Here is a 12,509-nt window from a genome sequence, read left to right as displayed (position 1 = left end):
AATGTCACTGGTAGTACATCTCCCTGGAGAAGCACATGATGTATGAAATGTACCCACCCAGGTCCTGCTCCCAGACATCAAATCACAGTCTGCTGGCCAGACTGCAGTAGTGTCCATTAACATATTATCATGCAAGCTGGCAACACAACATCATATCCCTGGATTCCTTCAGGAGGTTATGGGCCTCCACAAGAAATCCTTCAGTGTAAGAGTGTAAGGATCAAAGTGACAATTCTCAGGTTTCTGTGCCAGGCTTCACCTGGCAGCATAGTATATACACTGGTATTACAGCAAAATCTTAGCCCATGCACTGATTTTCAGTGGGAGATGTGGGTATTTAAAAGGAGAGTGTCAGGACAAAAAGCTGTCCACCCTAAACAAGACCAGCTTAGGACTCTGTTTTTTTTGTTTTTCTAATTGCCTGCATTGCCAGAATCAAAGTACACTTTGGCTTTGCTGTTTGAAAGGTTACGTTGAAGCAAAATTACAAATGCACACAAAACCCCTGACCCCTCATAATCACTAAATTTGTAGTGATGACATGGTTGTCTGCTGCCTACAGAAACACAGATGACAAGAAGCACAAGTGAAGCCAGCGCTGACTCCTCTTTTAGACTCACAAAATGAGTCAGATCTTCATGGACTTGGCATTTTCCACACCCTTCCAGCTCATAGCAATGTGACTTAGCCTGTTCCTTCAGAAAAAAAGCATAGTACAATCAAATGACTGTGAAATATCACCACATGATGATAGTGTGCATGGCCCTTGTTGGAGAAAGAATATTTGGGACTCATCTATTTGCAGCTGGATTTTTGATTCCTCTTCTGTATTCTAGATTTTGCTGGAAAGCCTGGCCATTATCTGTGAGACTGCTTATCACACTCAGCATAGGTGTCGCAATAAAAAGTTACATTGTGGCTGAGATGGAGATGGAGATTGATTTAATGGAGAAACTCCATTTAAATCAGTCAAAACTTCCCCTCATCAAAGGGAAGACCCCAAACAGCTCAGAAAAAAACACACTGGACTTTGAGGAAGGTCATGTGTACCCCCTACATTGTTTCCATAAGCAAACCTGAAATCCTAAGAGGCAGGAATATTTCCCTTTTCTTCTGTCTCCATTTGCTGAGACCAAGCTGCAGTTCTCTGTAGTGTCCATAGATGTGCATGATGCAAATTTTCTTGAATAAAAGGGAAATCCCAGAACCCTTCCTGCCCTCTCTGGCCCTTTATGATATCAGTGTGATGTTTCTTCCACTTAAAGTTCAGTTCATCTGGGCTGGCAAAGCACAGGGGCAGAAGCACAGCCCTGGGCACAAGTCATCAGCACTGCAAACTGCTCAGACCACACTGGGCTTTCCAGAGAAGGCACACTTCTCCACCCCCTTAGGCACAGCCCCTCCCTTTGTAAGGAGCTTTTCACACAGATTTCTGCTGAAGAATAACTTTGGAAATATTACTGTCCCAAGCTCAAAAGCAGTCCTGTTCCCTCCACCATGAGTGGATTCTCCCTGCAGAGGAACCACCTCAATTTCTGCTTTGAGGACAGCAGAACTCTACCAAAATAGCAACAGCCTCATTGCCAGGAACATCATCCCACTATTACAAAGGCATGGATCCCCAGGCAGTCCCTTGGTCAGCAAAAACTGCAGAGGCACTTTAGGGACCCATCTGGATTCTGTCCACCACAGCATGTGGATTAGGAGGAGGTGCCTTCCTGATAGAGCTTTGGAGATTTAGAATGGCATGCTGAACAAATAATATTTTTATTGCAGATCTTGGGATGTACCGACTAGGTGGATGTCTCCCAGGCATTCCTTTCTTCAGCAGTGGTTATTTCCTACTCCTGCCTCTAAAACAATTTAAAAATTTAATCGAAAGATACACCCTGCATTTTTTACATTCTTTTAATTTAGTCATCACTAACAAAAAATGTTGGTTTCATATAATTTGAAGAAATAAACCTTCCTTAGAAAGACACAAATGAGCAGATATAACTGTAGTTAAAAATCACTGTTTTCTTTGAGAAGGAAGTAAGTGCTAATTCACAAGGTGAAAAATTATTTTTAAAAAAATCACTCCAACGTAATGTGGACTTCAACATTGCTAGAAATTTTCAAGGGGTTCTGATTGTTTTAGGCTTAAGTAACAAGACAAAACACAGACTCAGATAAAATTCTTACTATTAAAAAACTAGACATTTCTTTATTGCCATATGTTAGATAAATCCCAGGAAGATTAACTAGTATGCCTACATGTCTAAGTGATGCCTGACGTCAAATTCCATTGTACTATAGAATAAAGTGAATTAGTGGTTCATTAGTGAAAGTCTGGAGACAAGAAAGGTGCCTATGGTGGTCAGACTTTTATCATAGTCACCTAGGGCATTAACACATTTAAATAATCATATTAAAATATTAATTAGAATGAGTTCTTAAGGAGGGCCTCTTTTTAGTGGTGATTGCAAACTCTTATCATCCAAGCACAAACATAACCTTATTTTTTTCTTCTGTTTGTGCAGAAGTGTCAAGGCTCTGTGCAGTCAGTCACTCAAAGTCTTAAGCTGCCTTTGTTTCTGTGAAACAATGGCACTGTGGTGCTTAGCTAGCACATTGGGCCACATCCTGGAGCTTTAATTTGTTTGGGTTTTCCTCTGGCTGACTGACCTGCAGGTTCTTAAGTTGGCACTCTATCCCTTCTGGAAAGAAATGTGTTGCTTGGAAATTAATTATTTTTGTTTGTGTTAATTATTGTTTTAACAATTAATGGTGGTCTCTCTTTAAGTGAATTCTGTTATTTGGATGAGTATTATATTGTCTGGTTTTTGCTTCTTTTTGTTTTCTGGTAATAGATTTGCAGCAATGCCATCAAAATTTCCTTTCCAAAATTTCTTTTCATTTCCTTTCAGGAAGAGCTATTCAGAAACCTGTAATCACTGCCTCTGGCGTTTAGACCCAAACAATCCCATATAAGTTTATATATATATAATCCCACTTCTAAGAGGAAAGGGATACTTGTGTGTGTCAGACTGTCCTAGAGGCTCTGACCATGGGTGGGACACTCATGGCTTTGTTGGTCTGATCCAAGGCAACGCCTCCTTTCCTGAGTTCTGCAAATACAGCCCAGGACTGTTGCTGCTGGTCCCTGTATAAAGGTTTTCTGACAGCAAATAGTTTGTTTCAAGACTCAGTTGGAGACAATTATTAATATAATTGCTCATTATTATGATGAATTCATGACATCTGATGACAGTGGTTTTTACAGAACAATAAAAGAACTGTCAGTATTCATAGAATAGATTTTTCCCTCATTTAAACTGAAAGTTTGTTTTTGAAGACTATCACCTCTTGATCAAGACTATGTGTTATGACTAACTAGTGTATGTAAGCACCTTTTTTCCAGAGCTGATAAGGCATGGGCTTTTCCTCTGCAATATTTTTCCTGATGGAAAAAAAAAAAAAAATTCATGCCTTTTCATAGAAGTAACATTCTCCAGGAGGAAACTGATATTTTGCCCTAACAATCCCTCCCTCCCCCATGCCCGCCTGCTCCCCACCCCCGAGTTTTCTGCCAGGAAAACTGAACAGATGGAGTCTTACTACCAGTCTGAAAGGCTCACTTTTGCAAGACAGAATAAGCTTGACAAGGCACTCGGCTAGAAAATTGTCCCTACCTCGAGTTTGTCCAAATGGAACACATTCCAAGTTTCATTTCCCCATTTTTTGTAGACCTTTATTTCTTCCAAGTAGAGGAAACCTCATTTTCCAGTCAGCTCAGTCTTTGAACCCCTGCTCCAGTTCTGGTAATGAGCTTTTCTGTAACACAGGTCATGCCCTTTTGCTTTGCTCCTCCAAAGAGAAGTGAACAGCTGTGGCCTCCAGGGCATCATTATTGGTGTTAGTGACATATTTCCAGGCTGAAGAGTCAGAAAAGCCAAAATGCAATACTGGTGACCATGGTGTCCCCCCAGGAGAGCTACCCAAGCTGAACCCTTCCTGCAGCTTTTGCTAGTCCTGCTTTCCCAACCCCGTTCTAGTGTACAGCAGATGGTTTTCAGCTGCCACTTCACTGTGGGGCAGTCACACAGCTTGATTCATCCCTTAGAGAGCTGGTACCTCCTCTTTTTACCTTCGTATCAATCTATACACTTGCTCCTAGCGAGCCTGGTAAGGCATTTCTTCTAACAGTTATTGAGCTGTGCCTAATAATTCATTTGAACATAGCACATCCCCAGCTGGACCCAGTGCTGGGATGCAGGCCGATGAAATGGAGCATTCTACTTGCTGCTGGACAATTGCTTTGGCTACAAAGGAGAGGCTAAGGATCTGAACTTGCAGGTGTTTCCATGTTTGAATTGTTGAATTGTCTGCCAAAATCAAATTATGAAGCACTTGGATTTTTCTGGTGGAGGCTAAAAGGTCTGAACAAATAAATATATTACAAAACCAATATACACACAGAAGGGGAACAAGCACTTTCTTCCCAATGGGGAGCTGGAAGGGAGTCAAATCACCAGTTCCTGTAGTGCAGGAGTGACTAATATAGCGCCCCAAAACCCAACTGTCTTGCACAATCTTAAGGAGTATCTTGCCTCACACAGACTGCAGAAGAACCTTCCCTTGATTTGCAGCAGTTTAAGATAACACAGCTGACAAAGCAGGACCTGACACAAGAAACATTATCTCAGAGATCAGGAGAGAAATTATGGCTCATGAGAGCTGTGTTCAGCTTCAGTTTCACATGCCTGTGTTTGTGTGAGAGCAAAAGTTCGTTTGAGAAGTTCAAAATGCCCTGTGAAAACACACAGCTGTTCCCTTCATTTAGAAATGAAAGACAGCTCAAAAAAACCCAGCTGTAATTCTAGCAGTCGTGGTTCTGCCTCTCTCAATGAGTTACAGCTGGTCAGGCACTCAAATTCTCTGCAAAACGCAGCTCTGAACTCAAACCCACGGGGCAGCATGGCATGAAGGGATTGCCATAGTAACCGTGCTTTGTGTCTAGAAAAACTGACGGACTGTTTTCAGAGGAAATGACATTCGCTGTCTTAGATAAAAATACCACCCCCTTGATGAATCAAATTGCAGGAGATGCATGAAGCTTTTTTTATTGTTGTTTGGATTTGAAAGTTTCTAGGTATGATTTAGTCCATAGTTCTTTAAACTATTAAAGATAGTTTAATAGTTAAACTATTAGTTCTTTAAACTATTTGTAATCACTAGAACTAATAGTACATTGTGAATATGTGTTTTGACATAGTTTTAGCTACTATTCAGAGTGATCTGCACATCGATTCCTTCTTCACCATTCATATTTTTCTGGTGTAAGATTTCCATGGTTTGAAGCCATAGAAATATGAGTAGTATACACTACAGATTTGTCAAAGGAAGTACTATTAAAAAGTCTAATTGGATCTGGCTTGATTTCATTTTGCTGAACTTATGCCTTTAAAGAATTTGTATATCTCTTACCCTGGCTTGGAAGATGGTCATAACTGTAATGCTGGGCCTGGGACAGCTCGTCTGTCTATCAAATGCTCCTTCAAATTTTACATGTGGAAAGAATCCAGATTGATATTCAACATATTGCCATCTAATATTTAGGGCAATTTCATATTTATTCTCAAACATATCTGATCACTACCAGCAATGTGTCTGCTATTAGAAACTTTCAATCTTTTCTGATTTCACCAAGAGAACCAAACCAAATAGAATGACAATTCTCAATTTGCAATACACTTAGCTTCCTTTGAGCTTTTCATTGTATTGGCCTGGTGGTTACTAGTTATGAAATAGGCCATGAAATATTACCATGGAATTATTCCTGCAATTTGCCCCTAACTTCTGGCAGAACTAACTCAATTTTTTTTATTAATTAAAAAACAAACAAAAACATTTAAACCGAACTGTCTGGTAGCGGATTTGAAACCATTTGAGGTGATTTCTTGGTCCCAACTATGTTTTAAATGAACAGCAAGATTTCTGAAGATTCTGCAAGACCAGCATTTTCAACAGAAAGGCTGGGAGCTAATGACTTATTCTCATATGTGATTCTGCCAGAAAATATGTGCGAAAATTAGTAGCTAGCATGGTCAATCAATATTTGCTGAAATGTCCTATTTCCATAGTATGAGTAATACAGTACTGAACGCAGCAGAATTCTTAGTGGAATCACAGATTTCTGGAAAAGAGATTTGAATGGAGAGCAAAGACTTCGCTGTTTTTCTAGAGATCATAGATTTTATTCTTTGCATGGAGACAACTTTACAGTAATGGCTTCAGAAGAGAGAAAGTTTTTATTGAAATTCTGAAAGGAAGCAAGGCAAAAATGCACGATGAGAATGTTCAGACAAGATTTCTGTGCCAGTAATTTTCTGGGTTGTGTTAGGAAGATATGCTTTGTGAGACAGAACATCAGATCAACTGTTGCAAAGTGATAACAAAGGACAAGAGTTGCTGTTTTCCTAAACTTCAAGAATCATAGTAACCAAGGTAGAAATGATAAAGCAAGTCCTAACTTGAAAATAACCAGCAATTCGATATTGCAAATCAAAGGCAGTCTCGCTAAAATGTTTCATTTTTACTAGCTTTGCAAACATTACATTCCTCACACCTGAAAAATGACACTGGGACATGGTGAGAACAGAGGTATGTTCAGTGTGATTTGCTGGACTTGAAAAAACTCACAAAACTAGAATTTGAAAGACCACTTAAACCTGTCTGGAGACAACAAATTTAAAGAAGTTAAAAAGCTCTAAGCATCTACTATCACCCCATCAAAATGTGTATTAAGTGTTTTCGTTTAATTGTGAGTATATGACTGCCTTCAGACATAATTTAAATACAGAAATATTTTCCTAGAATTTTGTTGTTTTGATTGTTTGGTTGATTTTGGATTTTTTTTAAGAGCGGCAATGTTTTAAGAGTGGGATGGAGGATTCCTCGTCTGTATTTGGAAAACAAATAGGTTTTCAGGCTGGCTACATCTGCCAACACACTGATTGTCTAAATACTGGCACATAGAGTATGACAAGGAAATCAAATTTCAGAAGCATGGCTCAGTACAGTTTTTCTCCAAAGCAAGGCTTTAGCATGAGATTATGAAACCATAAAAAAACACGTATGAAATCTCTTGGTGTTTTTGAAGATTTACTTTACTTCTGGTTTTCAGTTTGTCCTCACTACTCTGAGAGGCTGTTGTGATGCTGACTGCTTGATTCTCTCCATCAGAAGCCCAGGCAGTCCTCATATCACCTTAGTGCAGTCTTAAACAGATGAAGATGTAAACAGAGTTGTCACCAAGGGGTTTGGAGGCACTCTGCATGTTAGGCACATGGGCAAATCAGACCCACGATGCTCTCTTTTTCTTTCTGTTTCAGTTCATTGCCACTTGCCCTTTATCTTCTTCCCCAGCAACCCCCAATACACACCAAAACAGAAACAGCAAACCCTTCCTACTGCACACAGTGTGCAGCCAGGTTTAAAGACATATTGGCATTGTATTTACTCATCATTTTACTCAAATCTTTCCACACTGCCCAGACTCAAATTGCTATGAAAGGGTGGCCAGTGGGAGAAGTGTCACTGGGGAGCTGCTGAATTGGGGAGCTTCTTTTTAGTCACTGGCATATTTTTTATTTCATTTCAGCTCTATGATGGGCCTGATGCACAAGCCAATCTGATAGGCACTTTCTGTGGACAGTCTCTTCCACTGGCAGGGAGCACCACAGGGACCAGCCTTCATGTGGAGTTTTACTCTGATGGACTGAATGCTAGAACTGGGTTCCAGATGCTATGGCATGTTAATGGTAAGTTGGCCAGGTTTCCTTCCCTGTATATGTAATGGAGTTCCAGCTTATGCCACTCTATGCCGTCTAAATAGAAATAACCCATTACAGCTCTAAATCCATTGCATTTCCTCATAATTCTTCATATAATTTCCCAGTGGCTGTTTCTGCACATGTACAGCGTCAAAGATCAGCTGACTGGAGATCAAGAGCTATTAGTGAAATGTGCTTTCATTTCCAGGAGTAGGCACAGGGATGAGGGGCGTGTCCAGAATTTCTGTACTGAACAGGAGACAGATGCTGTCACGGGTAATTGTGAGTGACCTGGGCTTTTAATGGGAACATTCAGCCCTCAGTTTTCCCCATTTCTATAGACTTCTGTTTTGCAGGCTTCTCTTGTCCAATTTAGTGGTACTTGTTTCGTTTGGTAGTGTTCACTTCCAGCTGCCCCTGCCTCACTTCTCTTCATGAAATAACATTGGCCAGGTTGTGCTTTAGGTGTTTGTTCTCTTGTTCTTGCATGTCATGAAAACTGTCCCGAGCCTTATTAAACAGGCAAGCATGCACGCCAGCTATAAACAAATCTGTTAACGATTGCACGAAGGCAAACAGTGTTTGGAGTTTCTTCATAAGTGAGGCTACAAATGTAGTATTTTTCACTCTATTTAACAGCAATTGTGAACTGTAACAAGGTTAAATCGTGTGGCGTTGTACACCCCACCAAAGGGGTTCCAAATTTGAAAATAATTAAATTGCCCCAGTTGCCCTGCCTGTTTCATCAGTCCGCAGCATTCAGGTTTGACAGCATTGCGAAGCAGCTGAAGTGGGCTGCAGAGGCCCCACTGTGGGTTACTGAAGTGTAGGGCGTGCTGAACACGGTTTGAATGAAACTCATTACTCCTACCCAGCCTGCTGGAGTTTGCAGGCTCCCAAAGGGCTCTGCCGACCCCACAGAGGTGCCTTGCATTCAGCAGGGTGACTGAAGGAGCGTTTCTGGGTAGGGGAGGGACACACTCCGGGAGTGGGATGTGTAGCCAGAGCCAGCAGGGGAAGGGCCGCAGCACAAAAGTACCTTCTTGTGCTTTGGGGTGATGTCATTCTGGAGCTGCACAAAAGAAGAAAAAGCAGAGGCTTTTATGCACAGCCAGATGACATCAGTTCCATACAGTAGCCATGGTGCTGGGTTAACTTGCTTTTCTAAAGCTCTCAAAGCTTTCCAGAATCTGCCTGCATGGTAAACACTCTTGTGCTTTCCCTCCTTTCCCACCCCTCTGCCGTCCTTTGCTGCACTGACATGAATTTCTCCGTCAGACAGCACTGCCCTTCTGTTAATTCCTGGACACTAAGCTCCACCCTAATGCTGCATAGGGCCAGACTGCTAATGTGGGGCTGTGTCTAAGCAGCAGACCAGGAGCTGTGGGGTCAGATAGGCCTGGCTCTTGGGGAATGTCATTGCTGGCTCAGAACGTCACAGCTGTGACTTCTGACAGCTTGTAATGTGAGTGCAAGTTCCTCCAGAGCTGACCACAGTTGTCATCTTTTCGTTCATTCCAAAAATCTTTTTCTTTTCTCCGTTGGTGTCATGCACAAATACAGCTATTCCTCTTACTCTTCGTGGCTACATTTCTTGGTTGCCTGAGAGTGGATAAATTAGATATGCCCCTATGGTTGGGGTAGTATACTTATCTTTCCCTTCTGAAAATCTTGAAAATTCCAAAAAAAAATTCACTGGAAAAAGTCTCCTTGTCTAGGGGAACTGATCAGGAGCTGCAGCCTTTGAGTTTGGTATTTCAGAGTGAAGCATTTGGGTCCCTTCTTTCCTGAGGGCAAATTCCTGGAGGGGGGAGTCTACACCCAGATCTGGTAACATCTCACCTGACAAGAAAATAACAGAGCTACATATACTGCTGAGAGAAGAGCTTTTATTTCTGCTCAAGTGACAAATGTGTGCTCTAGAGTTCAAGCTGCTGTGAACTATTTCTCAGGCTGCCCGTGTGCTCCTTAACTAGCAGTTGTGAAGCCTCTATGAGATATATATCAAGGACCTTCACATGTTTCGATGGTAAAGAGAGCAGCATTTACATTTGTCATGTTCCTGATGCAGTTTGCTTCAGACACTCTTCCCAGCAGCTTTTTTCACAGTTGTAAGGTGGTCAAAAAAAGACAAAAGCTTACCTCATTGATAGCTGATTTGAATAGCCCCTCCTGCCATAGATGAAACAAAACTGCTTTGATTTTAAACATTTGCATCTGATCTTTCCAGCTGCTGAGGAAACGTGCTTTAAAAAGTGCTTTAAAAGGTTTTTTTTTTCAAAGAACACACAGGCTTTCACAAAGACAGAATTAGTAACTGATCTTAGGAGAATGCTGTTATTTATGCTTAAAAGTGTCCTATGTAATTTTAACTTGGATAGAAAGCTCTAGTGCTTAACAGAGAAGTTAATTTAAAAATTATTGTGGTTCTAAAATAATACTATTCTTCTAAGGGGCTTTCACTGATGAGGATGGATTTTGTATTGATTTGGCTAAATCACTAATGTTTTCTTCTGCAGTCAAGGCCTCAAAAGGATTATTTACCAGGGGAAAGCTTGAATCTGCAAGGTGCTCATTCTACTTTCACTCAGTTTTAAGAAGATTAATATAGGCAAATATATACGGAACAAATATTGGCCCTTTGAGAAAGAACAAACTTGTGGTAACAGTCTGGATATTGCAAAGATGGAATGCCAATCAAATTGCTTTCCCTAAAAAAAAATTCAGAGGGCCAGAAGGGCAAAGGTCTCTCAGTGCAAAATTACACCAGTGACAACTGTCATATCTGAGAAGACACATATTTCCTAGACCCGTCACTTACCTTATTAAGCAACAACATGCATGTAGGGCCTCACTGCTTTATCTATACATATGAATTTCATTGGGAGCTCACTCATTTTGCTGATTGATTGTCAACAGACCTTTTAAACTTAATTGTCTCTTCTCAGCATAGTCCAAATTTGCACCAACTATTCTGCCTTCTGTTTCACGTTGTCAGTATATGTGTCAGGTCAAATGTTAAATAGTTTGTTAGTTCTTCAGAGAAGCACTACAGAAACAGAGGTTAGATGAAGATGCAGAAGCCATTCACTGGAAACATTTGTCAGGCATCCATTAGGATTGCTGAACAGAATATCACCCTGCAGGTCAGCAAGGGAGCTGAGGTCCAGATTTTCTAAGCCTGAATCATAGTTCTGTTGCTTGTCTCTTGTGTAACCTTTGCCAAGTTGCCATTTTTTCAGTTTCCAAAAGTGACTATTCCTTTTCAGTGTCTTTCTGTCACATTAAGTCTAAGGGTGAGCAAGGTCTGATATTAATAAATCAGAAAGCAGAAAAAACCTGAAACAGTATCTCACTTGAGTTTTTACTCTCTTGCAAAAATCCTTATCACGTAAATTATTCTACTTCATCCATTGGACAATATCCTATAACCAAACCTACCCAAGAGAGCAAAAATCTTCAGCATCAAATCCAAATTATACTTCACACAAGTATTGTTGTAATACAGGCAAATGTTTATAGTACATGCTCCTTGCAGTTAGAGTCAGCTTACGCTTACTGAAATGTTTCACCATGAGTACCACAACTGGAAAATTCTGTATCCTTTCATTTCCCTAACTTTGATTTTACAGGAACAGTGCCAGTTCTCTTTAACCTTTATGGATGGGATTTTTCTAGCATGTGGCTAAAACATACCCATGAATAAATCTGAAAACCTAGCAAATAATAGAGTTTTCCACAGATTACAACATTTCTGTTCAGCTATAATTATTTATGAGAATAGAGATCCTTCTTTGGTTAATGACCACCATCTGCTAACCAGACAGGCAGTAATATGGAAATATCTGTAAATCATCCCTTGCACAATCTTCAATGAATACGTAGGTTTTAGTCAGAGGAAAGCAAAACCACCAAATATATGTTTCCTAAGTTTTCTGTTTGTTGTCTGATTTCCTAGCAACTGACACCAGAGTAGGTAGTAGTTTTCAGCATTTTTCAAGGGAATTCCAGGACCTTTACACTACTAAAAGAGTATCTCCCCTTTTTTATTTTTTTTTCCCTCTGTTTAACTGCAGGGCTGAAATGTCCATAATTACTGCAAGGAGGTTGGCACAAACTGGTCATATGCTGTATGCAGTTCAGCTGCAAGCAACTTTTCCACAGTGCAGCTGTCTGCATTTCACAGCACACAGCAAGACCATGTATCTCTGTGCTGAGAACAACTTTTAAAGATGTTTCACTAGGAGCAGAATGGCTTGGTATTATTCCCTATGATTTCAGTGAGAGGTGAAGTAATGCAGCTATTTATAGGTTCTGCTTCTGCATTTTTATTTATCCCTAAAGACCATTTTTTTTTTACTTTGTTGGTATACCCAGAAATTTCTATTTATTTGAATAGAATCAAAATTTTATTTGATGTTTGCTGACAAATACAAACATTGGGAGAAGGTTTGTATTCATGTAACTAATTATTCATGTAACTTTGTAATCAAAGTTTCATAAGCATTTCAAAAAGTTCATTATTTGAGTTTTCTCTTTTTGGCATTGTAATACAGCAAGTGAGTTTAAATTGGGAACATATGTTTTAATTTCTTTAGTATTTAGGTAAATATTTTTTAAAATCAACTAGCATCTATATTTTCAGTGCGGCACAAGAGAATTGACTCTTACCTCATCCTTGAAAAGAACAGA

The 12,509-nt window shown here is 40.1% G+C and overlaps 1 protein-coding gene across 1 annotated transcript in view; it reads left to right on the top strand.

Annotated features, from left to right (window-relative positions):
* The window catches only part of CUBN (cubilin), a 141,679-nt gene that overhangs the window by 49,497 nt on the left and 79,673 nt on the right, over positions 1-12,509 (top strand). Inside the window, exon 28 of the mRNA XM_066198415.1 lies at positions 7,646-7,805. Coding sequence (XP_066054512.1) covers positions 7,646-7,805 — 160 coding nt within the window. The remainder of the gene's footprint in view (positions 1-7,645; positions 7,806-12,509) is intronic.

The sequence above is a fragment of the Chamaea fasciata genome, unplaced genomic scaffold (assembly GCF_029207755.1).
Source record: "Chamaea fasciata isolate MVZ Bird 193981 ecotype frontalis unplaced genomic scaffold, bChaFas1.0.hap1 SCAF_1, whole genome shotgun sequence".
NCBI lineage: Eukaryota > Metazoa > Chordata > Aves > Passeriformes > Sylviidae > Chamaea > Chamaea fasciata.
Note: the sequence above shows the minus strand (reverse complement) of the source record. Positions and strands in the feature narration are given on the sequence as shown.